General features: G+C 57.7%; 1 protein-coding gene across 3 annotated transcripts; it reads left to right on the plus strand.

Moving 5' to 3' along the window:
* On the plus strand, nucleotides 1-27906 carry CFAP70 (cilia and flagella associated protein 70). 3 transcript variants are annotated; one of them, XM_051631905.1, is made up of 26 exons: nucleotides 1-104; nucleotides 2065-2251; nucleotides 2991-3086; nucleotides 3315-3394; nucleotides 4781-4957; nucleotides 5358-5540; nucleotides 6335-6426; nucleotides 8368-8467; nucleotides 9411-9545; nucleotides 12136-12294; nucleotides 12498-12578; nucleotides 13805-13896; nucleotides 15199-15259; nucleotides 16971-17162; nucleotides 18645-18776; nucleotides 19401-19526; nucleotides 20024-20157; nucleotides 20243-20358; nucleotides 22040-22222; nucleotides 22855-22943; nucleotides 23624-23776; nucleotides 24970-25131; nucleotides 25290-25379; nucleotides 26524-26625; nucleotides 26876-26923; nucleotides 27719-27906. In XM_051631905.1, the coding sequence occupies exons 1-26, from the start codon at nucleotides 90-92 to the stop codon at nucleotides 27797-27799; spliced, it is 3066 nt and encodes a 1021-aa protein (XP_051487865.1). In that variant the 5' UTR covers nucleotides 1-89; the 3' UTR covers nucleotides 27800-27906. The 3 variants fall into 3 exon arrangements, with proteins under 3 accessions (XP_051487865.1, XP_051487863.1, XP_051487864.1); XM_051631903.1 differs by having other exon boundaries at nucleotides 56-104; nucleotides 13808-13896; XM_051631904.1 differs by having other exon boundaries at nucleotides 56-104; nucleotides 26880-26923; nucleotides 27719-27809.
* Nucleotides 27907-27934: the final 28 nt, after the last annotated feature.

Here is a 27934-nt window from a genome sequence, read left to right on the forward strand (position 1 = left end):
AGGAATCCTCCTCTGCTGTGCCTGCTCCCACAGCTCTTCCCAGCGAGCTCCAACCAACACCAGCAAAACCAGTAGAGATCACGGTGCTGATGGCGCAGGACCTGGTAAAAAACCCTTCTGGAAACGTCTCTGGTGGTTTCATAAAGGAGGCCAGAGCCCTCCTGTGTGCTGTGGTCCCAGCTGAGACCAGCTTGGGAGGCGATGAGGCTGCAGGAAGGAGTGGTGGGAATATTGGAGGTTCCCCCTTCCCCACTCAGGGCTTGTTCACACACAGTAAAAGCTCCTGGCCCAGGAGGTGCTGTCTTAAAATGTGCCTCTGCTTGGCTGGTTGTAAAATGGTGGCTTTTCTTAAAGAAAAAAAAAAACCCACCATCAAAATGTGTATCAGGGGGACAAATGCCTCTAAAAAGATCCAACCAAGTGAGCTGGGATTTAAACCTGGGTTTTCATCCCAGTTTCCAGTGGTTTAAGTCAGATGGAAACCAATAGGGTGGCTCTGGTTTTAAAACCAGGCCAAGATTCTGAGCTGGTTCTGACCAAGCCATGACTGTTGTGGTCCCCATGTGCTCCATGAGGTGTCCATCCAGCTGTCCTCCAAGTCTCCTGGAGGAACTGGCATTTAGGAGGGAATGTGGAGGCTCAGCTGCTGCTGCTGCAGGCAGGAAAATGCAAATCCTTCTGCTCTAGCAGCAGACCAAGAAAGGCAAACCAAACCCACCTGCCTGGGGGGTGTTTTTTGGAGGTTTTTACCTTGTATTTGAGAGCCTCTCACTCTGATAGATTGAGCAAACAGCATCTGGAGTGAGGAGGTAAAGAGGAGGGGAAAACAAGGCTGAAAGGAGCACAGCTGGTTGTGTCTGGAATGTTGTGGCTCTGATTGCTCTGGCTGGAGAAACGACTGGGGCAACAAGGAGAGAGGGTGATAAAAGTGCAATAATAAGAACAACAGTGTGAGGAAAAAAAAAAACCCCAACACAACAACACAAAAATCCCAGCTGTGAGAAGTGTGGAATCTGCTTAATTAGAGGTGGTGTAGGGAAGGAGGAGAGAGGAGTCTAAGGTAATTAATGGTACAGGGAGAGGTTAATTGGATTCTTCTGTTTAGCCATTCATAGAATTCATGCTCAAGGAGACAGGAGGACTGAAAATGAAAAGCAAGTGAATGAAATAGCTTTCGTGCATGAGCCAATATGGAACTAGTTACCTCAGTGACACAGTGAGAGGGAGCAGAGGGAGTGGTCCCTGGAGTTGAGGGACCCCTGTGGCTCAGGATTAAAGAAGAGTGTGCTTTGGGACCAGCAGTCCTGGTGGTCAGGGGGGTGGCTTTCCAAGTGGCTGGAAGTTTTGGAGGGTGCCTGAGCTCTGCTTTCATCCCAGGGTGTTCTCCAGCCCCATGAGGGTCCATGTAGCTGAGGAGCTACTTGCTTAGGAGACAACAAATGTCTCAAGCTTTCTGGAAGGGCAGAAATATCAATGGGAGGTTTCTGGGTTGGCTTTAGCTGTGTGTTTTGTTGCCTTTCCTGGGGTGAAACCTGGGCCTCTCTGTCCCCTCCCCAACCCTTCCAGCAGCAGCTCCTGATCAGCCCTGAGCTTGGGGGAGCAGGAAATTGCCACCTAGAGACAGGGAAGGAGGAGGTCTAAGCAGAGAATCATAGAATCATGGAATGGTTTGGGTTGGAAGGGACCTTCAAGATCATCCAGCCCCAACCCCCCTGCATGGGCAGGGACACCTCCCACCAGCCCAGGCTGCTCCAAGCCCCATCCAACCTGCCCTTCAACACTGCCAGGGATGGGGCAGCCACAGCTTCCCTGGGCAACCTGGGCCAGGCTCTCACCACCTTCACAGTGAAGAATTCCCTCCTCATGTCCAACCTCAATCTCCCTCTGCCAGTTTTAACCCATTTCCCCTCATCCCAAGCCTGGCCAAGCTCTGCTCCTCTTCCCCATTCCCATAGTGGCACAGCCAGAGCCCCCAGCCAGTGTGCTCTGCTCTGGGTGCTGAACCAGAGCCAGCTTTGCCCATGGACAGATCCAGCTGCTCAAAGTGCTGATTCTCTCTGACAGAGAAGTCTCAAAAGTGACCTGCATGTTACTTCAGTGCACGTGGAGTACAATGGAGCCATCCTGGGAGACTCCTCCAGGGTTGATGTCCTGCCAGATGGGACAGCAAACTATAATTTCACCACCAGCTTCGAGTGTCACCCCGATGGGCCCAACTCCTTGGATGACATTGCACAAAAACCTGTGCTCTGTGAGTACCTGCTGCTGGATCTCCCTCCTTGCTGGGGGGTGCTGTGAGCTGCCCCCTCTGCTTGCCTACCCCAGGAGCCACTTGGTCAAGAACAGAATCATGGAAAGGTTTGGTTTAGGAAGGACCTTAAAGACCATCTGATTCCAACCCCCTGCATGGGCAGGGACACCTCCCACCAGCCCAGGTTGCTCCAAGCCCCATCCAACCTGCCCTTCAACACTGCCAGGGATGGGGCAGCCACAGCTTCCCTGGGCAACCTGGGCCAGGCTCTCACCACCTTCACAGCCAAGAATTTCCTCCTCATGTCCAACCTCAATCTCCCCTCTGCCAGTTTTCATCCCTTCCCCCTTGTCCTCTCCCTCCCTGCCCTTGTCCCAAGCCCCTCCCCAGCTTTCCTGGAGCCCCTTCAGGCACTGGAAGGTGCTCTCAGGTCTCCCTGGAGCCTTCTCCAGGCTGAACCCCCCAACTCTCCCAGCCTGGCTCCAGAGCAGAGCTGCTCCAGCCCTCCCAGCATCTTTGTGGCCTCCTCTGAACCAACAGGAGGGTCCCAGCACTTCTGTGCCCACCTCTGCCAGCTGGAAGAATCCCCTTCCCTGTTGGCTCATGCTCCTCAGCTTCCCTGTTCTCGTTGGCCTTGGGAGATGAAGTAGAAGCTGATATTGACCCTTTGCAGCCCCTGAGCTGCTGGTCTGAAGCTGTCTGAGCAGCTCGGCCAGCTCCTTTCTCTTCCCCTCCCTAGTGACAGTGATAGAAGTGTTGCAAAAGGAGAAGAAAAAGAAGGAGAAGACTGTGCCCCTTGGCCAAGCCGTGGTGGACCTGCTCCCCCTGCTCCAAGGTACAAACTGGGCTTCCACAGCCTTCTCTAACCCTGATTCTGATTCCCTGGCACTTCCTGATCTGTGCTTAGGGAGCCCTGCCTGTAACTTCCCTCCTCATGACAAAACCCATCTGGAGAGCCTGGGGGGAGAGGGGGTGATCCCAGTAGCTCAGCCTTCCCACTTAGGTCCTGGTTTCCCTGGGGAGAGCCTGACTTGATGCTCTCCTCTTCCCTTTTCCTCCTCAGGACAGGGTTCATTTCAGGTCTTTGCTCCTCTGTATGCAGTGCCTGCCTCTCCATCAGAGAGCCTTCACCCCGAGGCCAAGGTAGGTGGCATTTGGAGCTGTCCCTCCTCTCCCTCAGCTCCCTGCTGCCTTTTCATGGGCAGGGCCAGCGTGACTCAGACGTTGCAGCCCTCGATGTCACCAGCTTGGAGGCCTCTCTTACTCCCTCTGACGTCTGTCCCTACTTGCCTGTGACAAGGGGAGGTCTTGCTAGGGAATGCTAATGTGTGCAGCCACCAAATCACTCTGGCCAAAAGAAAGGCAAAGACAAGATGAAGAACCTATTGCTGAAACCCCAGGAGAAGACCAAGGCAGGATTTACCTGCCTGGTGTTATTACCCCTCCTTTCTGTGGATCAAATGTCTCTCAAGCCATTATTGTACAAGCTCTGCCTGCCTTTCCTGCAAGGTCCTGGACTCATTCAGCCAGCATCCAGCCAAGAAAGCAGGGAATGAAGTATGAGACTGGGGAAAATGTGTGTGATTTGGCTCCTGAGCCTGCCTGCAGTTAGCACTGCAGGAACTCCCCCATGTTTCAGGGGTGCTGCATGATATAGTGAGCAAGGCAGGGGGGGCAGCCATTAGGGAGGAGGGTTAATGAATGCTGAGCAGCTGGTTTTTTGGTGCCCACCATCTATCCAAGGCTGGGACAGGTCATTAAAGACAGAGGCAAGAGACAGGGCAGAGTTAAAGCCTGGCCCTGGCGTGCCCTGAATCACCAGGGGAAATCATTCTTTTCCATCCCTCATGGTTTTTTCTCCCTGGTGTGTTTTATGAGACCCTGACTCTTTTCTGCCTGGCTCATTTTGTGAGACCCTTGGGGCAGATGCCTCAAGCAGGCTCTGATTTAAACAAAAAGCTCACAGAATCTCAGGCTGGTTTGGGTTGGGAGGGACCTTATGGATCATTCAGTCCCAACCCCCCTGCATGGGCAGGGACACCTCCCACCAGCCCAGGCTGCTCCAAGCCCCATCCAACCTGCCCTTCAACACTGCCAGGGATGGGGCAGCCACAGCTTCCCTGGGCAACCTGGGCCAGGCTCTCACCACCCTCACAGCCAAGAATTCCCTCCTCATGTCCAACCTCAATCTCCCCTCTGCCAGTTTTAATCCATCCCCCCTTGTCCTCTCCCTCCCTGCCCTTGTCCCGAGCCCCTCCCCAGCTTTCCTGGAGCCCCTTCAGGCACTGGAAGGTGCTCTAAGGCCTCCCTGGAGCCTTCTCTTCTCCTCACATCCAACCTAAATCTCCCTTCTCCAATCCAGGCAAACTGATTTTGAAATTCCTTTGCTGTGCTGGTCTGTTTTCTTGCACATCTGAGGTGAGGAAGCAGAACACGTTAGACATCCTTGGCTTTCTGCTTGCTCCTCCCTCAAGAGCAGGAGAATTATCACTCTCTAGGTACTGACTTGACTTTATCCTTGTGTCCCAGGGTGGCCTTGAAGTGACAGTGTGCTCCCAAGAGCCCTTGGTTCCTGCAGAACAGCTTTCCCATTCGAATCTCCTGAGTGTCACCCTGGAGGCAGCTTATTCTGTCCCTGAAGCATTTGCTCCTGCTGGACCCCTGCAAAGCTACATGGTTTGTTTGCAAGTCCCAGCAGCTGGGGAGGTGAGGATTTCTCCAGGAATGGTGAGAAGGGTTTGAGCTGCTCCAAACTGGATTATTATCCCACACTACACCCCGTGGAATCAGTGTCCAGGCCCTTGGGGTGCACAGCTCCTGTGCTTGTGCAACAGCAGCCCTTGTTGGGAGTCCTCAGGGGCTCTGTGGCACAACATGACTCTTTAACACAAACCAAGGTCTGTTGGGCAAGCTTTGCATTTAAAGTGACACATTTCTTCTTGTTTGCTCACATGGCTCTTCATTCATTTTTCTCCCTTCATTGGGTGTGGGTGGTGAAGAGCATTTTCCAAGCCAGGCCATTGCTGCTTTGCTTGGTTAGACCCAGATCAGAGCAGCTGCTACTTGTGTTGGAGTTCCAAATCCTTCCATTCTCATGTCTCTCTAGAGGGAAGCCCTCTTGCTCTTCAAGGATGGTGTCCTGAAACCTGCTGGTGAAAAAGAACCATTGCCCCGGCCCAAAAAATGGCCCCTGAGTAACATCATGGCCCCAGCAGCTCTGAACATCCCCAACTCCTTCATCATTGGTGGTCCCTATGAGGATGAGGATGGAGAGCTCAACAAGAGAGAGGTGAGGGAGTGTCTTGGCTGGAGGAGAACCAGCAGGTCTGGCTGAAGAGCCTGAGCAAGGCTCGTGGAGAGATGTTCTAGGAGGAAGGGAGGTGGTTGGTCTAGATGTGGAGATGGTTCTCCTGGGACAGCAACCATGCAGGAGTGTTCCCTGGGTCTGGTCCCCAAGGAGCTGCCCACTCTTGAGCTGTGGGGCTGGGAGCTGTGCCCTCTCCTTGTGAGCCAGGAACTGGGTCCTGATGGGCTCTAGTGTCTGCAGGGAGGAGTGAACACCCACTGCAAGGGTGGCCTGGGGAGCTGGGCACCTCTGCCAGGGACCATTCTGAGGGGTGATGCAGGCTGTATCCCAGAGTCCCAGAGTGGTGGGGGTTGGAAGGGAGCTCTGGAGATCACCCAGCCCAACCCCCTGCCAGAGCAGGGTCACCTCCAGCAGATCCCCCAGGAACACCTCCAGCTGGGTTTGGAATGTCTCCAGAGAAGGAGCCTCCACAGCCTCTCTGGGCAGCCTGGCCCAGGGCTCTGCCACCCTCACAGGAAAGAAGTTGTTCCTCATGTTCAGCTTGACCCTCCTGGGCTCCAGCCTGTGCCCATTGCCCCTTGTCCTGTCACTGGGCACCCCTGGGAAGAGTCTGGTCCCCCCTCCTGCCACCCCCTGTAGATACTGCCCAGCACTGAGGAGATCCCCCCTCAGCCTCCTCCTCTCCAGCTCCCCAGCTCTCCCAGCCTTTCCTCCCAGGGCAGATAAGCCCCTCTAGGGGTTGCTCCCTGCCTCTCACCACACTCTGTTTCTCACAGGACAGGGAGTTCAGGATGCAGGCAGAAACCTCCAGGAGAATCATCTGGGACATGGAAAGACGCTGTTACCTGGACCCTGCTGCAGCTGCCACGTAAGGGAGCAGGGAACCCCCCTTCCAGCACAGAGCAGAGGGGTGAAACCTCCCCAGAACACTCAGCTGAGGGACCTGTCTCAGGGACCAGCACATGCAGGTGCTCTCACACCTCTCAGGTGGTCAAACAGTGGCTCTGCTTTGCCTCCTGTGGCTCCTGTCCCCAGAGACTGTGGTGACAGGACAAGGGGTGATGGTTTTAGACTGAAAGAGGGGAGATGGAGGTTGGACATGAGGAGGAAATTCTTGGCTGTGAGGGTGGGGAGAGCCTGGCCCAGGTTGCCCAGGGAAGCTGTGGCTGCCCCATCCCTGGCAGTGTTGAAGGGCAGGTTGGATGGGGCTTGGAGCAACCTGGGCTGGTGGGAGGTGTCCCTGCCCATGCAGGGGGTGGGACTGGATGATCTTGAAGGTCACTTCAACCCAAACCAGTCTGGGATTCTCTGACTGGCTGTTGGCTAAAGGTGTCCCATGGAGCAGGGGAGCAGGGTCGGTTCTACTGTGGTGGGAGAAGATGAAGTGGCTGTAGCTGCTGTCTCCAAGTGCTGGTTGGTGCTGCCAGCAGCTGGAGCTGGAGGCTGTTCCCTCCACAGTTAGAAGGAAGGGGCAGCAGATTTCTGGTGAGCAGACATGGAGTAGCCCACACAGGTCTCCTAGGAGCCACTAATGAAGTTTTGCAGAATTCCCAAAACACTTCTCAGTCCCTTTTTTATTGGGCCAACCTTACCTTGACCCACTCCAGCTCCATCTCTTGGAGTCCTGCTCCATTCCTGGCCTCAGCTGCATCATGGCTGTGACATTCTGAGCCAAATGACTCCCCCTGGGTGAAAATACTCCCTTCTATCTGGTTGGATTTTTAAAAAAATCTGTTGCCCTGGCACTTTTCATCTGCCTGCCCTCTGGTTTCAGACTTACCAGGCAGGTTGGATGGGAGCTCAGGGTCCACTTGCTCCGTGCCATGTGGGATTTATACCAAAGTGAATCATGCTGCTTCTTACTTGTTTCATTTCTGAAGGAACCAGGGGAGAGAGAAAAACCTGGTGTGCTGCTTTCACCATGCTTTTATAGCTGGTTGTGTCATAAAAGCACACAGCAGGGGATGGAGAAGAAAATGTACCAAGCCTGTCCCAAAGCACCCATGTTCTCGTGGCCTGAGGGTGCTGGCTGGGTCAAAGCAAAGCCAAGGGGGGTGGTTGGGGGCTGCCAGGGCAGAAAGGAGGGGGATGTGGTTCATCAGCTTGGTTTCTGCATCTCCTCAGTGTCCTTCTTTGGGGGCTGATCTGTTGGAGAGCAGCTCTGGGGAGAAGAAGGAGCTGGTGGACAATAGGCCATGAGCCAGCAGTGTGTCCTTGTGGCCAAGAGGGCCACCCTGGGGGCATGAAGAGGGTGGCCAGTAGGTCAGAGAGGTTCTCCTGCCCCTCTGCTCTGCCCTGGTGAGGCCCCATCTGGAGAACTGTGTGTGGTTCTGGGCTCCCCAGTTCAGGAGGGACAAGGAGAGAGTCCAGCCCAGGGCCACAGAGATGCTGAGGGGCTGGAGCATCTGCCTGGGAGGAAAGGCTGGGAGAGCTGGGGCTGCTCAGCTGGAGAGGAGGAGGCTGAGGGGGGATCTCCTCAGTGCTGGGCAGTATCTACAGGGGGTGGCAGGAGGGGGGACCAGACTCTTCCCAGGGGTGCCCAGTGACAGGACAAGGGGCAATGGGCACAAGCTGGAGCACAGGAGGGTCAAGCTGAACATGAGGAACAACTTCTTTGCTGTGAGGGTGGCAGAGCCCTGGGACAGGCTGCCCAGAGAGGCTGTGGAGGCTCCTTCTCTGGAGACATTCCAACCCCAGCTGGAGGTGTTCCTGTGGGATCTGCTGGAGGTGACCCTGCTCTGGCAGGGGGTTGGACTGGGTGATCTCCAGAGCTCCCTTCCAACCCCAGCTCTCTGCCTCCCTGCCTCAGCCTGCAGCAGCGCGTTGCCGAGAGCCAGAGCTGGCCCGTGGAGATCTGCAGGATGGCCCTGCCCTCAGCCAGCAAAGGGAAAACCAGCAAAGCTGACAAGGTAAAAGGAAGGAGGGGATTCCTCGTTGGGGCTGGGGAGCAGCCATGGTTGAGCACTTCCCTTTCGATGCCTTTGTCGTTCCCAAACCAGCGTTGAAGCAGCCAAAGTGAGTCTGAGAACTAGAGGCTTTGTAAAGGGCTGAATCTGCCCCAGAGAGCTGTTGAGTGGACAAAGGATAATATTTGTCCTTAGAGCTCTCACGGACAGTCTGGAGTGGCTGGGTGGAAAGGGGGCAGGGAGAGGGAGCTTTTTGAGAGCTGAGGTCATTCACTGACCTTATCAGCTGAGGGGGTTTGGAGCATCTTGAAGAAATTCCCCTCTTCTTTCTCAGGGTGTAAGTAAGTGATGTTTTTCCACATGAACTAGGGTGGTTTAACAATGACCCAGCCCCTCAGCTCCTGGGGCTGTTCCTGCTTGTGTGAGAGCTCCTAATGGTCCCAGGGCAAAGTCATAAAAGCTGGGATAAAACCTTTCCAGCCCTTGCTGGTGCCAGGATTTTGCAGCTCCTTCTCCCTTGCCCTTCCCAGTCTGCTGCTAGCCCAGGCTGTCAGGCCTCCTGAGCTGCCTGGCTTTGGTCCCCTCCTGAGCTGCCTGGCTTTGGTCCCCTCCTGAGCTGCAGAGCTCTGTTATGGTTGTTTGGATCTCTGCCCACAGGGTTGGTCACTTTGCAGCTGTACCTTGAAAAAACCATCCTGAGAAACAGCACCAGAGAGAAAAGCAGCTCTGCAGGGGCTGGGATGCAATTGATATTCCACGTATTGAATGACTCCAGGCTTTTCATCCAGGTTGTCTTGGTTATGTGCCAGTGACAGAGAGCCACACTGGCTCCTCAGGGACATCAGTCTGCTGTGTGGCCTCTTCCTAATGGGACCAGTGACCTTGTTTCCTTACAGAGAATAACAGACTGTTCAGTGTCTCAGCCCTTTTTGCTCCATGTTTCCAGGGAGATGAGGACAAGCAGATTTTCTTCCATGGTGTGGCCTATGTCAACATGTTGCCTTTGCTGTGCCCTGGGGTGAGGCAGATCCGAGGAGCTTTCCCTGTCTGCACCTACCAAGACAGAGAGGTGCTGCTGAAGGTGAGGGCAGAGCAGGCAGCCAGGGCCTGAGCCAGCCCTGCTGCTGGGGCTGCACAGAGAGGGGCTGGGAACTGGGAGTGTGGGCAGCCTGGAGTTTGGGAGCAGGCAGGATGGGCAGCCTGGAGTTTGGGAGCAGGCAGGATGGGAAATGTGGCATTTGGGAGCAGGCAGGATGGGCAGCCTGGAGTTTGGGAGCAGGCAGTGTGGGCAGCCAGGAGTTTGGGAGCAGGCAGTGTGGGCAGCCAGGAGTTTGGGAGCAGGCAGTGTGGGCAGCCTGGAGTTTGGGAGCAGGCAGGATGGGCAGCCAGGAGTTTGGGAGCAGGCAGGATGAGCAGCCTGGAGTTTGGGAGCAGGCAGTGTGGGCAGCCTGGAGTTTGGGAGCAGGCAGGATGGGAAATGTGGCATTTGAGAGCAAGCAGTGTGGGCAATGTGGAGTTTGGGAGCAGGCAGGATGGGCAGCCTGGAGTTTGGGAGCAGGCAGTGTGGGCAATGTGGAGTTTGGGAGCAGGCAGGATGGGCAGCCTGGAGTTTGGGAGCAGGCAGTGTGGGCAATGTGGAGTTTGGGAGCAGGCAGGATGGGCAGCCTGGAGTTTGGGAGCAGGCAGTGTGGGCAGCCAGGAGTTTGGGAGCAGGCAGGATGGGCAGCCTGGAGTTTGGGAGCAGGCAGTGTGGGCAATGTGGAGTTTGGGAGCAGACAGGATGGTACTTGCAGGCTGGCTCTGAAACTCCACTGTCCTCCTGGTGATGGAGAAAAACACTGAGACAGGCTTTGCTGTGCAGGCTTCTGGGTGTGCAGGAGCTGCTCTGGGGGCTGGGAGAGGCTGGGACAGGCTCTGCATCTCCCTCCACTCCCTTCCCTGCCAGCAGCTGGGCAGGCAGGGCTGGGAGAACCCTCTTCCCTCCCCAGTCTGGAATGTGGGCACAGGAGCTGGGTTGCTGGGAAGAGCAAACAGTGGCTGTGAGAGGAGAGTGTTACCCCAGGCAACAACCCAATGCTGGCCCAGGAGCTCCCAGCTCCAGCTCACCAGCTTGATTTGTCTTTGAGTTCCCCCCCCCACCTCTGTTCCTAACACTGACAGTAACATCTCCATTTTCCCCACAGTCCCCCTGGAACAGACCTGAGCTTGTTTCAGGAGGGTAGATGCCCAGCCTGGGTTTTCTGCCCACATTCCCTGTGGTGCTGCTGTCCTGGCCACAGGAGTTGGGGGAATTCCAGCCCTTTCCCTGCCTCCCTCCTCCTGCTGTGGCTCAGCACACACAGCAGCTCTTTGCTTTGCCTCTGTGGGCCCATGCCAAGCTCCTGGAGTTCAACAAGGCCAAGGGCAAGGTCCTGCACCTGGGTCAGCACAATCCCAGCATAAATACGGGTTGGGTGGGGAATGGATTTGGAACAGCCCTGAGGAGAAGGACTTGGGAGTGTTGAGAAGCTCAGCATGAGCTGGAGCCCAGAAACCAACCCTGTCCTGGGCTGTGTCACCAGCAGCGTGGGCAGCAGGGCCAGGGAGGGGATTGTCCCCTCTGCTCTGCTCTGGGGAGACCCCACCTGGAACTGTGTCCAGTTCTGGAGCCCCCAACATAAGGACATGGAGCTGCTGGAGAGAGTCCAGAGGAGGCCACAGAGATGATGGGAGGGCTGGAGCAGCTCTGCTCTGGAGCCAGGCTGGGAGAGTTGGGGTGTTCAGCCTGGAGAAGAGAAGGCTCCAGGGAGACCTTAGAGCACCTCCCAGTGCCTGAAGGGGCTCCAGGAAAGCTGGGGAGGGGCTTGGGACAAGGGCAGGGAGGGAGAGGACAAGGGGGATGGATTAAAACTGGCAGAGGGGAGATTGAGGTTGGACATGAGGAGGAAATTCTTGGCTGTGAGGGTGGTGAGAGCCTGGCCCAGGTTGCCCAGGGAGGCTGTGGCTGCCCCATCCCTGGCAGTGTTGAAGGGCAGGTTGGATGGGGCTTGGAGCAGCCTGGGCTGGTGGGAGGTGTCCCTGCCCATGCAGGGGGTTGGATCTAGATGATCTTCAAGGTCCTTTCAGCCCAAACCAGTCTGAATAATGGCTGCATGGTGCTCCCTGCCCTGTAGCATTTACCTGTCACAAGTGACACGTGCTCTCTCTGTTGTTCTTGTCTGGTTTTGTGGATGCTTTGGGCTGCTCCTTTGTCTGGGTACCTCTGCTCCATCTTCTCCCCAGTCCCCCCTCAGTTCTTGCTAACCCATCTAGCAAGAGGGCAGGTCCAGGATTAAGCCAGGAATTCAGGCCAGTGGGTCAGGAATGGGGGAGCACAGGGTGGGCTCCAGCCTGTCTGTCTAGCTCAGGCAGGGATCAAGGGCCAGCAGTGACCATGCAGCTCTGGAGAAGAGACAAGGAGACCCTGCTGAGGTTTTCTCCAACATCTCCTTTAGTGGCCTCACCTGAGGCTTCCACAGCCACCTGGTGTCAGAGCTGCCCTTGAGCACCCCCAGCTAAACTTCTAGGAGGGGGGAGGACCAACTTGTGAATCTCCTTATGCACTTAGGACCCTGTTTTGCAGTGGGAGAGGCTAAGGATGGAGAAGCCTGGTTTGTCTCTTGCTTCCCTCTCTTCCCTCTTTCTTTTTCCAGACCAAAAGCCAGCACAGTGTTTTGAGGGACCTCAGGAGGAAGCTCAGTCAGAATAAAGAAGGACCATGGGCCCCAGGACTGGGTACCCCCCTTTCCAGTGCTCTCAGCCATACTCAGAGAGAAGACAAAATCAACAAGGAGAGAGATTCCAGCAGAAGGGTAAGGTCTGGAGAGGGATATTGTGACTTGGCTGCTCCATTCCCACCCCAGAGGGAGTTGAAACCAGGTCCTGCTGCTGTGTTGCCCCAGCCAAGAGAGAACTCCTCATTATCTTGACATTTCAGTCCATGCTGCCAGAACTTGGGAAGGTGTGAGGTTTATTGAAGCTGAAACAAGAGACATCTTCTCTTTTTCTTCAGTAGATGTCTGGCACATCCCTGATCCTGTCGTCAGATGCCACTGGAGAAGCTGAAAATGCCACCCAGCACAGCCCTGATGGACAGGTAATGATGTCTCTCCAAAGAGGAGCAATGTCATTGCTGTGTCTCTGGCTCACAGCTTCCAGGCAATTAAATTCCTCAGGAATGAGCTGGAGAAGGGGATGTTTTACGTAAATGTTGTCCTGGAGTTCTTCCAGTGACATCCAGCTGGAGGGCAGTGGAGCTTTGGGCTGTGGAAGGTCTCTGTAAATAATCAGGAGTTGGTTTTAAAAGGGTCCTTGCCTATTTTGGCTTCTTCCTCAAAACGTCTAGAATGCAGCATGGCAAGGAGATGGGTTATCCCAGCTCTCTCCTTTTTCCTGGACTGGTTTCTTGAGCTGAATTGTGGTTCTGAGGGCAGGTTGCAAACCAAGCTGTAGCTGTGCAGTTAGAAGGGGAGCTGCAGTTTGAAGCTGAAGCTCTGCAGGTTGGACAGGAAGGACATGGAGCTGTTGGAAAGGGTTCAGAGGAGGCCACAGAGGTGATGGGAGGGCTGGAGCAGCTCTGCTCTGGAGCCAGGCTGGGAGAGTTGGGGGGTTCAGCCTGGAGAAGAGAAGGCTCCAGGGAGACCTTAGAGCACCTTCCAGTGCCTGAAGGGGCTCCAGGAAAGCTGGGGAGGGACTTGGGACAAGGGCAGGGAGGGAGAGGACAAGGGGGATGGATTAAAAGTGGCAGAGGGGAGATTGAGGTTGGACATGAGGAGGGAATTCTTGGCTGTGAGGGTGGTGAGAGCCTGGCCCAGGTTGCCCAGGGAAGCTGTGGCTGCCCCATCCCTGGCAGTGTTGAAGGGCAGGTTGGATGGGGCTTGGAGCAGCCTGGGCTGGTGGGAGGTGTCCCTGCCCATGCAGGGGGTTGGATCTAGATGATCTTTCAGGTCTCTTCCCACCCAAACCATTCCATGATTCTATACCTGCAAGTCCTTCAGCAGCTGCTGAGGAAGCCCTGGGGAAAACGAGCAGGTCACCAGGGCTCCACTTGGGAATTTGTCCCTCTTTTGTTCCCAGTGAGGAGGTGCCTCTGAGCCACAGCAGTGCCCTGTGTGCCTGAGGGGGTGGAAGGGCAAGTGGGCTGGTGGGAGGTGTCCCTGCCCATGCAGGGGGGTTGGATCTAGATGATCTCTAAGGTCCCTCCCAACCTATTCCATGTTTCTCCGATTTGCTGAAGATCTGGAGCTCTGTGCTCAGTCTTTCCTCACAGCCATGATGGCTCTGGGCAGCACCAGACTGAGAGGACAATGTTTGTCTTCCCAGCAGTACTTTGAGGCAGGAACTTTCCTGCTGCTGGAGATAAAGCTGGACAAGGCCTTGGTACCCAAGCGGACCCGAGAGGAGCTCAGCGACCGGTGCGTGAGGAGCCACTGGAGCCCTGGGGTTGTCACCTCACCTCTGCAGGGTAGAAACAGGGCTGAACAGCTGGTGTCCCCCACTTGGAGAGCTCCTGATGGACCCAAGCCCCTGGGAATTAGGGAGAGGCTTTGATCCACAGCAGCTGAACGTGAGCCAGCAGTGTGCCCAAGTGGCCAAGAAGGTCAATAGCATCCTGGCCTGCATCAGGAATAGTGTGGCCAGGAGGTCTAGGGGTGATTGGCCCCCTGTGCTGGGCACTGGGGAGGACACATCTGGAATCCTGGGGTCAGTTCTGGGCCCCTCAGGACAAGAAGGACAAGGAGGGGCTGGAGTTTCTCCAGAGAAGGGCAAGGGAGCTGGGGAAGGGGCTGGAGCACAAGCCTGAGCAGGAGCAGCTGAGGGAGCTGGGGGTGTCCAGCCTGGAGACCAGGAGGTGAGGGGAGACCTGCTGGCTCTGCAGCTGCCTGAGAGGAGGTTGGAGCCAGGGGGGTTGGTCTCTGCTCCCCAGGAACAAGTGATGGGACAAGAGGAACCGGCCTCAAGTTGCACCAGGGGAGGTTGAGGTTGGATCTTGGGAGGAACTTCTTCCCTGAAGGGTCATGAACCCCTGGCCCAGGCTGCCCAGGGCAGGGGTGGAGTCCCCATCCCTGGAGGGGTTTCAGAGCCCTGTAGATGTGGTGCTGAGGGATGTGGGTCAGTACTGGGCTGGGTAGAGTTGGGTTCATGGTTGGATTTGATGATCTTATGGGTCTTATCCAACCAGAACCATTCTGTGATGTTTTGGCCAGACTGCTTTATGAAGTGGCATCTGGTGTGTTGGGAAAACACTTGTTCATCCCAGCTGACCTCTCCCTGCCACTCCTCTCCAAAACAGAGACCCCAGAGCAGCACAACAGGGTCTTCATTCCCCTCTGGGCTTTGTTTCCCAGTAGTCACAGGGAAGCTGTGGCTGCCCCATCCCTGGCAGTGCTGAAGGGCAGGTTGGATGGGGCTTGGAGCAACCTGGGCTGGTGGGAGGTGTCCCTGCCCATGCAGGGGGGTTGGGACTGGATGATCTTGAAGGTCCTTTCCAACCCAAACCAGTCTGGGATTCTATGAGTTACAAGCATTGAATGTAGGTCCCTGGATTTTATTGTTAGTTCTTGGTCAGACTCCAGTGTCCCCCCTCCCCATGTCCCCATGAGGACAAGGACAGAATGACAAGCTGGAGCCCTTGCACTACAGGCCACCTGCCCCCAGGACAAACCACCACTGCTGGTGGTGTGTCTGCCTGATCTCTTCTGTCTTCTCCTTGACAGGGTCAAGGAGATGATTCCTCCTCGCCCCCTGCTGCCTCCCCGGACCTCAGGAGCCAAGAAGGTAGGTGCAAGAACCTGTCACCTCCCTTCCCCCTCACCCTGCCACCCCCCTGCCACCTCACCCTGCCACCCCTCTGCCCCCTCACCCTGTCCCCTCACCCTGCCACCCCTCTGTCCCCTCACCCTGCCCCCTCACCCTGCCACCCATCTGTCCCCTCACCCTGCCCCCTCACCCTGCCACCCCCCCTGCCACCTCACCCTGTCCCCTCACCCTGCCACCCCTCTGTCCCCTCACCCTGTCCCCTCACCCTGTCCCCTCACCCTGTCCCATCACCCTGCCACCCCTCTGTCCTCTCACCCTGTCCCCTCACTCTGCCACCCCTCTGTCCCCTCACCCTGTCCCCTCACCCTGTCCCCTCACCCTGCCACCCCCCTGCCACCTCACCCTGTCCCCTCACCCTGCCACCCCTCTGTCCCCTCACCCTGCCACGTCTCTGTCCCCTCACCCTGTCCCCTCACCCTGTCCCCTCACCCTGCCACCCCTCTGCCACTCCACTGTCCCCTCACCCTGCCACCCCCTCTGTCCCCTCACCCTGTCCCCTCACCCTGCCACCCCCCTGTCCCCTCACCCTGCCACCCCCCTGTCCCCTCACCCTGCCCCCTCCCCCTGCCACCCCTCTGCCACTCCACTGTCCCCTCACCCTGTCCCCTCACCCTGCCACCCCTCTGTCCCCTCACCCTGTCCCCTCACCCTGTCCCCTCACCCTGTCCCCTCACCCTGCCACCCCTCTGTCCCCTCACCCTGTCCCCTCACCCTGTCCCCTCCCCCTGCCACCCCCCTGCCCTCATCTCTCACCCAGGAAACTCTCCATTCTCAGTCTCAGCCCTGCAGCAGCACGTAGATTAGGTTTGCAGAGGAAATACACAGAATCATTTCTGGATGTGTTATCTTCACCTTGGGAAGTCAGGGCTGCATCACTCCCACCCAGCCTATGGGGAGGAGAAAGGTCCAGCAAAGGAAGGGAAGGGGACAGGAGGCTGGGAGAAGAACCCACCAGAACCTTCTGTTTGCCCCAGGCAGTCCCAACAGTTTCTTGTCTCCCATGTGCTTCATCAGACCCAGCCAAACATGCAGCAGCCCTGACCACCCCCAGGTCACCCAGGAGTTTTGAGGACTTTTGTGTGTCCAGAGACACCCTCTGGACATGATGTGAGAGCCCTGGCTCCTCTTCTATGGGTGCAGAGCAGCCCTTGGAGGAGAAGTGCCCTCAGATGGCCCCTGCCATGGTGAATTCAAGGGGAAAGAAGCAGCACTTGAACAACTGACCCCAGTGCAGCTGCAGAAGTGGCAGGTGCTGGGTTGTCTGGGGGGCACGTGGTGATCATTGCAGCTCCTGGAACCTTCTGCCACCAGAGGATGGAGTTTACAGACTCAGCTCCAGAGGGTTGGCCCATGGGTTGAGGAGGATCCCAGCAAATGAGATCTGTTCAGCTTCCAGCCAAGGATACTGCTGTGGATTGAAACACTGGGTTCTGAGTGGGGAAAAACAAAACCAAAACAAAACAAAACAGAGCAGGAGAAATATCTAATCCTGAAGGATCTTTTTTTGTATTTACATGGAGATGTTTTCACAGCCCTGGGGTGTGGAGAGGAGAGGCTGCATGGCAGAATCCTTGAGACTTGAGTCAGGTGGAGACCCTGGGCTCTGGCAGCTCAAATCCATTGCAGGGCTGCTGGCAGAAGTGTGAAGTTTGCTCCTTTTATTTCCTAGGCTGTGGAGGGTTATCACAACTGTGTCAGGAACCTGGCTGTTGCCATCCTCAGGGAATATCAGGAGCTCTTTGGGAAGCAGCTGCCTGAGTGGGGAGCAATAGAGCCCCCAAACCTGGAGGAACAGAAGCTTCAGCTCAGCTGTGAGCTTGCTAGCTCTGGGAAAAAACTGGTTTATAAGGAACAGCTCCAGGTAAGATGGTGCTTTGCATTTCCATACTTGGTTTGTCCTGGCAGAACCACTGCTGCCTCTGGGGTGGTAACTTAAGAGTGTGATGTGTTGCTCCAGAATCCTTCTCCTGCCACCTGGGGGCTGGTACAGCAGGCAGGGGAGGGGAAAGGTTCCCCCCTCCCAGAGCAGTTGCTTTGGCCCCACACCAGGAGAACCAAGAGGAGGGGGAACTCCCAAGCTGCTCACCCCCCATTTGCCCCGTGCTGGGAGCACAGAATCACACAGCAGCACAGAATATTAGGGCTTGGAAGGGACCTCCAAAGATCATCAAGTCCAACCCCCCCCGCCGGAGCAGGACCAAAAAAACCACACACAGCTAGGGCAGATCACCCAAAAAGGCATCCAGAAAGTCTTGAAAGAGAGAAAACTCCACAACCTCTCTGGGGAGCCTGTTCCAGTGCTCTGTCACCCTCCCAGTAAAGAACTTCTTCCTCATGTTAAAGGTGGAACTTCTTGAGTCCATTGCCCCACGTCCTATCACAGGGCACAAGTGAAAAGAGCTTGACCCTGCTGAAGTTGGCTTAAATTCATGCTGGTTCACTCCCAGTAAGAAAATTCTCAAACCCTGAGGGGCATGCAGAGACAAGGCTAAGGAGGACTTCATCCATGGTAGTGAAATAAGACCTTCCAAAATGCAAGGAGCTGCAGTGTCTTTGTGAGGTGTATTCATTTGCACTGGTGCCCTGACAGCAGAATTTATAGAGCTCAGAAAGGCAAAGCTCTTGCACACTCCCAGTCCAGCCTGGAAGGAAAAAGGGGGTTCCCTTCTCTCAGCTCTGCCCAGAGTCCCCCTCTCTGTGCCCAGGGGACCACCCTGTCCCTGAGTTGTCCCTAAAGAGGCACTGATGTGTCAGGGAGAGCCAGGCTGGGAGGTGGGAAAGGAATTCACCCCTGCTTGGTCTTTTGCCTTGAGCTCTGCTCTGGAGCCAGGCTGGGAGAGTTGGGGGGTTCAGCCTGGAGAAGAGAAGGCTCCAGGGAGACCTGAGAGCACCTTCCAGTGCCTGAAGGGGCTCCAGGAAAGCTGGGGAGGGGCTTGGGACAAGGGCAGGGAGGGAGAGGACAAGGGGGATGGATGAAAACTGGCAGAGGGGAGATTGAGGTTGGACATGAGGAGGAAATTCTTGGCTGTGAGGGTGGTGAGAGCCTGGCCCAGGTTGCCCAGGGAAGCTGTGGCTGCCCCATCCCTGGCAGTGTTGAAGGGCAGGTTGGATGGGGCTTGGAGCAGCCTGGGCTGGTGGGAGGTGTCCCTGCCCATGCAGGGGGGTGGATCTAGATGATCTTTAAGGTCCCTTCCAACCCAAACCACTCCATGATTCTATGACTTCTGTCAGTGCTGGGCTGGATTTCTGCCTCACAACTGAGCAGGAGCTTCAGTGTGCTCAGGGAGCTGGTGGGGGGGCTCCAAGGGGTCCCACCTGGTCCAGCCATCACCTGTCTCCACAGTATGCTGTCGTGAAGATTGTGAGGGAGAAATACCTAAAGACCATGGCATTTGAGACCCAGGAGCAGCTCCAGGAGTTCCTCTGTGAGCTCAATGTGTACCTCATGGACCAGATGCACATTGACCTCAACCAGGTAGGGAGGAACCTGGGTGGTGGGAGGCTGGAAGAGGGAGATTTAGGTTAGACATAAGGAATCATTTATTTGCTGGGAGGGTGGGGAGAGCCTGGCCCAGGTTGCCCAGGGAAGCTGTGGCTGCCCCATCCCTGGCAGTGTTGAAGGGCAGGTTGGATGGGGCCTGGAGCAACCTGGGCTGGTGGGAGGTGTCCCTGCCCATGCAGGGGGGTTGGGACTGGATGGGATTTAAGGTCCCTTCCAACCCAGACCATTCCTTGTGTCCATGACAAGCTGCTGTGCCTGATTCCTGGTGGGTTCCAGCTGCCCCTCCCCCTGCAGAGCCCAGACCTTCTCCCAGGAGCTGTGGTCACCAGGAAGTGACACCTCAGGGGAAGTTTGAAGTGGCCTTGATCTAGGGGATGCTTTTACTTCTCTTGCCTGCAGATAATGGCTATTGCCCTGGTTCTTTCCTGGGAATGCCAGGCCTGTGTCCCACCACACAGGGGAGCCAGGACAGTTGGCCTTTCCAACCCACCAGGCTGTGGTCAGGATGGTGCTGGACTGGGGACTGCTGCTGGAATGGGAACACTGGAACCTTGCTTACCCTCTTGAGGGCTAAAACTCTGTCTTTTTCTTTCCCAGCTCCTCTCCCAGGAAGCTGTTTCTCCCTCCCCTCCCACCCCCCTGACCGAGGAGCAGCTCTGCCTCTTTGCTCAAGAAGCTGAGCTCGACAAGGACTATGAGCTGGCAAACTTCTATCACCAACAGGTGAGGGAGCTCCTGTTCTTTCCTGCCCAGCTCCGGGGTGTCTGGGCTGGCAGGCAGCAAACCCAGCCCTGGTTGGTGGGTGGGGAGGGAGGAGGGGAATGTCACCAGGATTCTAGGGCAGTGTGAGGGCTTTTCCAGGGAGATGCTGCTCCCTGGAGGATGTGAGACAGAGCCTGGTCAGGTCGCTGAGGTCTGGGGAAATGGGATCAGCTGGTCCAAAAGGTGGGCTGGGTCAGCACTGGGGACACTGGGCCCTCTGACAGGAGGCTAGGAGGAGGTCAGCTGAAGCTGGAGGACCTTTGTCAGGTGAAGGAGCCTTTCCAGCAGATCCTGGTTAAGAGAAGACCCAGCATGTGATAAACAAGGGCTTGATTGTTGCTAAGCTGGGCTGGGGTGGCCAGAGGTCATTCCAGCTGTGGTCATTCCAGAGCTGTCTCTATGTGTGCTGAGTTGTGGGTGCAGCAGCTCTCACTCCAGCAAGGTTCTCTGGTATCTAGAGATTATCCCAGGACCAGCACAACATCCAATCCTGGCTGGACTATGGAGTGTTCAACCTCCTGCTTGAGGACCCAACCAAAGCCCAGGAGTGCTTCCAGCAGGCTCTTTTTCTGGACCCTCATCACATCCAAAGGTGCTGTGTGATCCCAGTGGGTGGGGGTGTCCCCCACACCCCTGCCCAGCTCCTGCAAGGCTGACCAGTCCTTCCCTGTCCCCAGCTTGCTGCTCTGTGCCACTGTGGCTGCCATGCTGCAGCACTATGAAGAGGCAGAGACTTTCTTTGAGATGGCCTGCTCCTTGGAGCCACCCAGCACTGTAGCCTGGACCCTGTCAGGTACCAAACCAACCAGCCTGTCCCCCTCCTGGTGGCTCCAGCCTTTCTTGTCCCCCTCCTGGTGGCTCCAGCCTTTCTTGTCCTGGTGGCTCCAGCCTTTGTCCCCCTCCTGGTGGCTCCAGCCTTTTTCCTCCTCCTGGTGGCTCCAGCCTTTCTTGTCCTCCTGGTGGCTCCAGCCTTTCTTGTCCTCCTGGTGGCTCCAGCCTTTCTTGTCCTCCTGGTGGCTCCAGCCTTTTTCCTCCTCCTGGTGGCTCCAGCCTTTGTCCTCCTCCTGGTGGCTCCAGCCTTTCTTGTCCTGGTGGCTCCAGCCTTTCTTGTCCTGGTGGCTCCAGCCTTTGTCCCCCTCCTGGTGGCTCCAGCCTTTCCTCCTCCTGGTGGCTCCAGCCTTTCTTGTCCTGGTGGCTCCAGCCTTTCTTGTCCTGGTGGCTCCAGCCTTTCCCCCTCCTGGTGGCTCCAGCCTTTTTCCCCCTCCTGGTGGCTCCAGCCTTTTTCCCCCTCCTGGTGGCTCCAGCCTTTTTCCCCCTCCTGGTGGCTCCAGCCTTTGTCCCCCTCCTGGTGGCTCCAGCCTGTCCCCCTCCTGGTGGCTCCAGCTTTTGTCCCCTCCTGGTGGCTCCAGCCTTTCTTGTCCTGGTGGCTCCAGCCTTTGTCCCCCTCCTGGTGGCTCCAGCCTTTGTCCCCCTCCTGGTGGCTCCAGCCTTTTTCCTCCTCCTGGTGGCTCCAGCCTTTTTCCTCCTCCTGGTGGCTCCAGCCTTTTTCCTCCTCCTGGTGGCTCCAGCCTTTCCCCCTCCTGGTGGCTCCAGCCTTTCCCCCTCCTGGTGGCTCCAGCCTTTCTTCCCCTGGTGGTTCCAGCCTTTCCTCCTCCTGGTGGCTCCAGCCTTTTTCCCCCTCCTGGTGGCTCCAGCCTTTTTCCCCCTCCTGGTGGCTCCAGCCTTTTTCCTCCTCCTGGTGGCTCCAGCCTTTCTTGTCCTCCTGGTGGCTGCAGCCTTTGTCCCCCTCCTGGTGGCTCCAGCCTTTGTCCCCCTCCTGGTGGCTCCAGCCTGTCCCCCTCCTGGTGGCTCCAGCTTTTGTCCCCTCCTGGTGGCTCCAGCTTTTGTCCCCTCCTGGTGGCTCCAGCCTTTCTTGTCCTGGTGGCTCCAGCCTTTTTTCCTCCTCCTGGTGGCTCCAGCCTTTGTCCCCCTCCTGGTGGCTCCAGCCTTTGTCCCCCTCCTGGTGGCTCCAGCCTTTTTCCCCCTCCTGGTGGCTCCAGCCTTTTTCCCCCTCCTGGTGGCTCCAGCCTTTTTCCTCCTCCTGGTGGCTCCAGCCTTTGTCCTCCTCCTGGTGGCTCCAGCCTTTGTCCCCCTCCTGGTGGCTCCAGCCTTTGTCCCCCTCCTGGTGGCTCCAGCCTTTTTCCCCCTCCTGGTGGCTCCAGCCTTTCCCCCTCCTGGTGGCTCCAGCCTGTCCCCCTCCTGGTGGCTCCAGCCTTTGTCCCCCTCCTGGTGGCTCCAGCCTTTGTCCCCCTCCTGGTGGCTCCAGCCTTTGTCCCCCTCCTGGTGGCTCCAGCCTTTCCCCCTCCTGGTGGCTCCAGCCTTTCCCCCTCCTGGTGGCTCCAGCCTTTCTCCTGCCCCTGCTCTCACCTGAGGGCTGAAGAAAGGATTTTGCTAAGGGTCAAATACCTGCTCATGCTGCTTTTTGTCTCTCCCAGGTTTGTTTTACGAGCTGCAGGATGACAGTATTCGGGCAGAAATGGCCTTCAGGGAGGCTAGGAAGCTCCTGCAGGCACAGCTTGACAAGGAGAAGGGCATCCCTGAGGGAGAAGGAGGGGAGGAGCACGTTTCTGCTGGCTCTGTGGGCTCTCCCAGCCCAGACCCAGCAGAGAACCCACCAGGTAACAGTGGGCACAGCCAGGAGGTGGCCAAGCCCCAAGGAGGGGGCTTGGAACAGTGTGGGAGGATGGTGAGCAGCAGCAGGAGGGGAGAAACTGCTCAGAGGAGAAATACAAAGGGCAAAGGAGGAAGGTGGGGACTGTCAGCTAGAATAAACTGACCACCAACTGCACCAGTAAGAGACTGGCACAGGTGCTGCTTGAAATGGTGAAGCTTTCTTTGCAAGCAGCACAGCCCCTGCCTCATCTTCCCCACAGCCCAGCAGGGGGACAGGAAAGGTGGGGAGAAACTTTGCACCAGTGAGTGCAGTGACAGGCCAAGGGGGAATGGTTTGAAACTGCTCCAGTGCTTTATCACCCTCGTGGTGAAGCATTTCCTCCTCATGTCCAACCTCAATCTCCCCTCTGCCAGTTTTAATCCATCCCCCTTGTCCTCTCCCTCCCTGCCCTTGGCCAAAGTCCCTCCCCAGCTTTCCTGGAGCCCCTTCCATCTCTGCTTCAGCCTCCCCTCCTGCCTCCCTGGTTTTACACCCCGTTGCTGGATTCCTCTGTCCCCAGCAGGGTCTCAGCCCCTGCTCTTGCTTCAGAAATAAAAAGCCCAGTTTTGGGACTGATGACAACACGTTTTCTTGCAGCACCAAGCCCTGCTTCAGGGCCTGGCCAACCTCCCTGCACCATCTTCATGAAGGCAGTGGAATTCCTGCAGAAGGTCAATGCCATCCAGGTCAGCTCAGCGTGGAGCAGGGGAGTAGGAAGGGAGGTTTGGTCTCATTTCTGGGTTCTGACTAAAGAGCTGGTGGCTCCACCAACCCCCCCATCCTGGGCTCAGGGAACAAGCTGTGGCAACCCCAGCTGCCGAGCACCAGAGGGAGCAAAACCACCACTGCCCAGAAACGCAGAACTTGAGGCCAGAGTGGTGGGACCAAGAGGCTGTTTTGGGGACCCTGTCACCTCAGGCAGGCGAGGTCCTTGGTGCTCCTCAGCTCAGCACTGCTGGCTGCAGAGGGCACAGAGTCAGGAACAGTGCAGAGCTGCTCCTCCCTGCACATCCAGAGATGAGGAGCATTATGTGGTGCTTCCAAGAACCACCACTCCCTGTGTCAGACACTTGTGTGTGTGTGTCAGGGTGATCTTTGTGTCACCTGTGGAACGTCCCTGGCCCACAGCTGCTGCTGGGGGAGCCCTCTGCCTCCTCCAATATGCTGCCTGCCTTCAGGTCACCAGGCAAAAAAGAGTTCCTTAAAGCAAAACAGAACTCATGGAGGTGAATATTTAAAGGGGGTGGAGGGGTGGGAATTCTCTCCTGCCTGCTTTCTGTTCCTGGAAGCCAGCCAGGTGTGATCTGGGGGTGCCCGTGGTTTCCCTGTGCCCTCCTCACCACCCTGCTGGGCTGTCACCCCACAGTTTCTTCACCAGGCACTTGCCCACGAGCTGCTGAACTTTGAGGAAGGTCCTTCCTGTGCCTACTACCTGGCCCTGGCCCACGCTTCCCTGCTGAAGGAAGATTTCTCCAAATGTGAGGAGTGTCTCCGTGAGGCCGTCGGCATCGACTACACGGTAACTCCCTGCCTGTCCCCTGCCAAGCAAGCCCCACAGGGCACTGGCCAAACCCCACAGGGCACTGGCCAAACCCTGCACTGGCCAAACCCTGCAGCAGCCTCTGCCCGTGTTGTTTCTGTGAGCCTGGAGCCCATGGTTCCTTTCCCCTGGAGCACTCCTGCTGCTGGGCTGCAGCAGTTGGTGCAGGGGAGGATGGTCACAGCTCAGAAGTCCCATCAGGCTGTGTCTGCTGCATGTCCCTCCTTGTTACCCCACTGATTCCTCTCCTTCTGTCACCTCCTGCAGCCTGGCTGAGTGAGGGCTCCTCTCTCCCCAGCATCTGCCTTTCTTTCCCCTTTGGATTGGGTATATCCTGATCCCCTTTCCCTCTGCTGGGCTCTCCTTTGTGGGCAGAGAGGGAAGGTGGCTTTGGGGACACAGGCAGAGAGGGCTGAGAAGCTGCCAGCTCCAAATGGGGTTTGAGTCCTGATGGTACCTGGAGGAGCCAGGACACTGTGCAGGGAAGGGCTGGGGGGGGTCCCTGGGCTGGTGTTATGCAGGCAGCCCCACTGGCTTGATTTTAACTCACTATGTAAAATCTCTCCTGCTATAATTGTCCAGTTCTGGGGTCCCCAGTACATGAAGGACTTGGAGCTGTTGGAGAGAGTCCAGAGGAGGCCACAGAGATGATGGGAGGGCTGGGGCAGCTCTGCTCTGGAGCCAGGCTGGGAGAGTTGGGGGGTTCAGCCTGGAGAAGAGAAGGCTCCAGGGAGACCTTAGAGCACCTGCCAGTGCCTGAAGGGGCTCCAGGAAAGCTGGGGAGGGGCTTGGGACAAGGGCAGGGAGGGAGAGGACAAGGGAGAAGGGATTAAAACTGGCAGAGGGGAGATTGAGGTTGGACATGAGGAGGAAATTCTTGGCTGTGAGGGTGGTGAGAGCCTGGCCCAGGTTGCCCAGGGAAGCTGTGGCTGCCCCATCCCTGGCAGTGTTGAAGGGCAGGTTGGATGGGGCTTGGAGCAGCCTGGGCTGGTGGGAGGTGTCCCTGCCCATGCAGGGGGTGGATCTGGAGGATCTTGAAGGTCCCTCCCAACCCAAACCAGTCTGTGATTCTATGCTAATCACACCAGGCAGCTCTTCCTTTCTACCCCTCTCCCAGGTCTCTCCCCCTCCCAGCTCCCAGCCATTCCTCACTCCTGGTTTTGTGTGCACAGAATCCAAACGTCTGGGCTCAGAAGGGCCACCTCTGCTACCTGAGGGAGGAATTTCCTGAGGCCAAGCTGTGCTATGAGCAGACCCTGAGTTTCCTGGAGGATGCTGTGGACATGCACTGGGTCTGCCTGCGCCTGGGCTCCATCTACCTGCAGGAGAAACAGGTGAGGAGCCCTTGGGAGGGAGATTCACCCCAAGGAGTACATGGCAGCCCCCCTGGATCCAGGATGTCCTTATCTGTAGCTGGAATGGGTTGGGTTGGGAGGGACCTTCAAGATCAGTGTTGGATGCAGAGGGAATCACCATCATGTCTCTCCTGCAGTACGGGCGGGCCAAGCAGACCTACCTGCTCGCCTGCAAGGACTCAGCCTCCTGTCTCACCTGGCTGGGGGTGGGCATCTCCTGCTACAGGGTAAGTGCAGGTCCCTCCAGGTCCTCTGGGCTTCAACTGGCTCTGTGGGCTGGGATGCAGGGCTTGCTTTGGCACCATCAAAGAATCATGGAATGGTTTGGGTTAGAAGGACCTTCAAGATCATCCAGCTCCAACCCCCTGCATGGGCAGGGACACCTCCCACCAGCCCAGGCTGCTCCAAGCCCCATCCAACCTGCCCTTCAACACTGCCAGGGATGGGGCAGCCACAGTTTCCCTATTCCAGGCTCTCACCACCCTCACAGTGAAGACTTCCCCTTTCCCAGGGAAAAGCTTGACTGCTTGTGAAACTGGTGCCTCCTGGTGACCTGCCACCACAGCCCAGCATGGCACTGCTCACCCAGGAGATGTCACTCCCCTTCAGCAGCTGCTCTGGGAGCAGAAAATCCTCCCCCCTACCCCTCTGCCAGCACCTCCTTCCCCAGGATGTCACGGTGAGCACAGGATCTTTGCTCCCAGTGCCTGCCTGCACAGCACCTGCATGTCACCACCAGGGGATGGAGCAGGCTGCCAGCAGAGAGGAATCTCGGGGCTTTCCCTGCCCAAAGGGTTCCAGCTCCTCTGAAGGGCTGCCAAGGACACCCACCCCAGCCACCAGCAGCGTGGTGTCTCCTGGAGCTACACCTCGCAAGGTGCCTCCAGGGAGTTTGGCTGAGGGAAGCAAACAGGGAAGGAACTTGGAACTTGTCTTTCCCCCTTGGCCAAACGCAGAGCTCCAGGGAGGCTGTGGAGCTAAGCCAGGGAGCTGAGGGCTGGCCCAGGAGCTGCCTGCAGCCTCCAGGGAGCCACCCTGCCATGGGAATAGGGGCTGGGAACCCCAGGTGTGTTTCCCTGAGGGGCTGGACCACTCGGTCCCCGGAGGTGAAGGTCCTCACAGCTGGTGTGTGGACACGGGGTGTGTTCCCAGGGGGTCAGCAGTGAGACCCCTCGTCCTCCAGACTCTGGAGTTGGGATGCTGGCACTGGGATAACTGCCTGGCCCTGTCCTAAATCCTCTCCCCCCATCCCTGTGGGGGAAACCCTGCTAGGTACTCCCGTTGCACTGATTTCTTTGGCTGGGTGGGCTCTGTGGCCCCTCCTGCCTGCCCTTGGCCTTCCATCCCACACCTCTGCTCCTGTCTCTCCAGCTGCACGAGCTGGCAGAAGCAGAAGATGCTCTGACTGAAGCCAACGCCCTCAATAACACCAACGCTGAGGTGTGGGGCTACCTCGCCCTCGTCTGCCTGCAGGTGAGTGCCCACCCACCTCCCCCCACCCCCACGGACCTGGGGGGTCCTGTTCTCATCCCCTCACCAGCCTGAAGAACATGCCATGGACCTCAGGGGTAAAAAGAGCCTGGGGACTGTGCTGGGATGGCCAAAGCAGCCCCCCCCCCTGGCTGCCTGTCCTTGCCTGGGGTGTGTTCCCCTGGGCTTCCTCACAGGGGGGTTCCTGTGAGCCTGGGGTGGGGTCCTCAGGGCTGCTGGGTCCCTTCTGCAGGCAGGACGGGAGAGGGAGGCAGAGCAGTGCTACAAGTACACGGTGAAGGTTTGTGTCTGGGGGGGTGGGGAGAGGGGGGAGAGGAGGAGGGGGAGAGGGGAAAGAGGGAGAGGGTGGGGAGAAGGGGAAGGGGAGAAGGGGAAGGGGAGAAGGGGGAGAAGGGGGAGAGGGTGGGGGGGCAGAAGGGGGGGGAGAAGGGGGAGAGGGGGGGAGAAGGGGGAGGGGGAGGAGAAGGGGGGGAAAGGAGGAAGGGGGGGGAGAAGGGGGGGGGAGGGGGGGCAGAGGGTGGGGGAGAAGAGGGGGAAGGGGGGAGAGGGTGATGAGGAGAACGAGAGGGTGGGAGAAGGGGAAGGGGGAGATGGGAGGGAAGGGGGGGGGGGCCGAGAAGGGGGGGGAGAAGGGGGAGAGGGTGGGGAGGGGAGAAGGGGGGGGGAGAAGGGGGAGAAGGGGGAAGAGGGAGAGGGTAGGGAGAAGGGAGGAGGAGAAGGAGAAGGGGGAAGAGGAAAGGAGCTGGCCCCGAGCCTTCCCACCCCAGGGTCCTTGCCTTTTCACCCTGTGCATCTCGTTTGCTGATGTGACCCACAAGCTGGGACCCAGAAAGGGGGGGGGGGACGGGAAAAGCTGCCGGGCCTGAGCCTTGTCCCCTGGTCCCCTGGTCCCCTGGTCCCCTGGTCCCCTGGTCCCCTCCCGCTGTGCCCCGAGCACGGGCAGAGCCGGGAACTGGCCCTTTGGCTCCCGCTAGCCCGGGTGGTTTCGGGGACTCGCAGCCGGGGAGGGGTGTGGGTGTGGGGGGGTGTGAGGACCCCCGGCCTTCCCTCACCCCCCTCCTCCCCTTTCCCGCAGCTGGGCCTGAAGGACGAGGCGCTGCTGCGGGAGATCCGCGCTGTCCACCAGCGCCTGGGCTTCGGGAACCCGGCCCTCTGAGCCCGGGGGGGCTGTCCCGGACCCCTCGGGGGGCTGTCCCGGACCCCTCTGAGCCCCGGGGGGTCTGTACCCAACCCTCTGAGCCCCCTCCCGGACCCCTCTGACCCCTGGGGTCTGCTGTCCCGAACCCCTCTG

This window comes from Apus apus, chromosome 14 (genome assembly GCF_020740795.1).
Source record: "Apus apus isolate bApuApu2 chromosome 14, bApuApu2.pri.cur, whole genome shotgun sequence".
NCBI lineage: Eukaryota > Metazoa > Chordata > Aves > Apodiformes > Apodidae > Apus > Apus apus.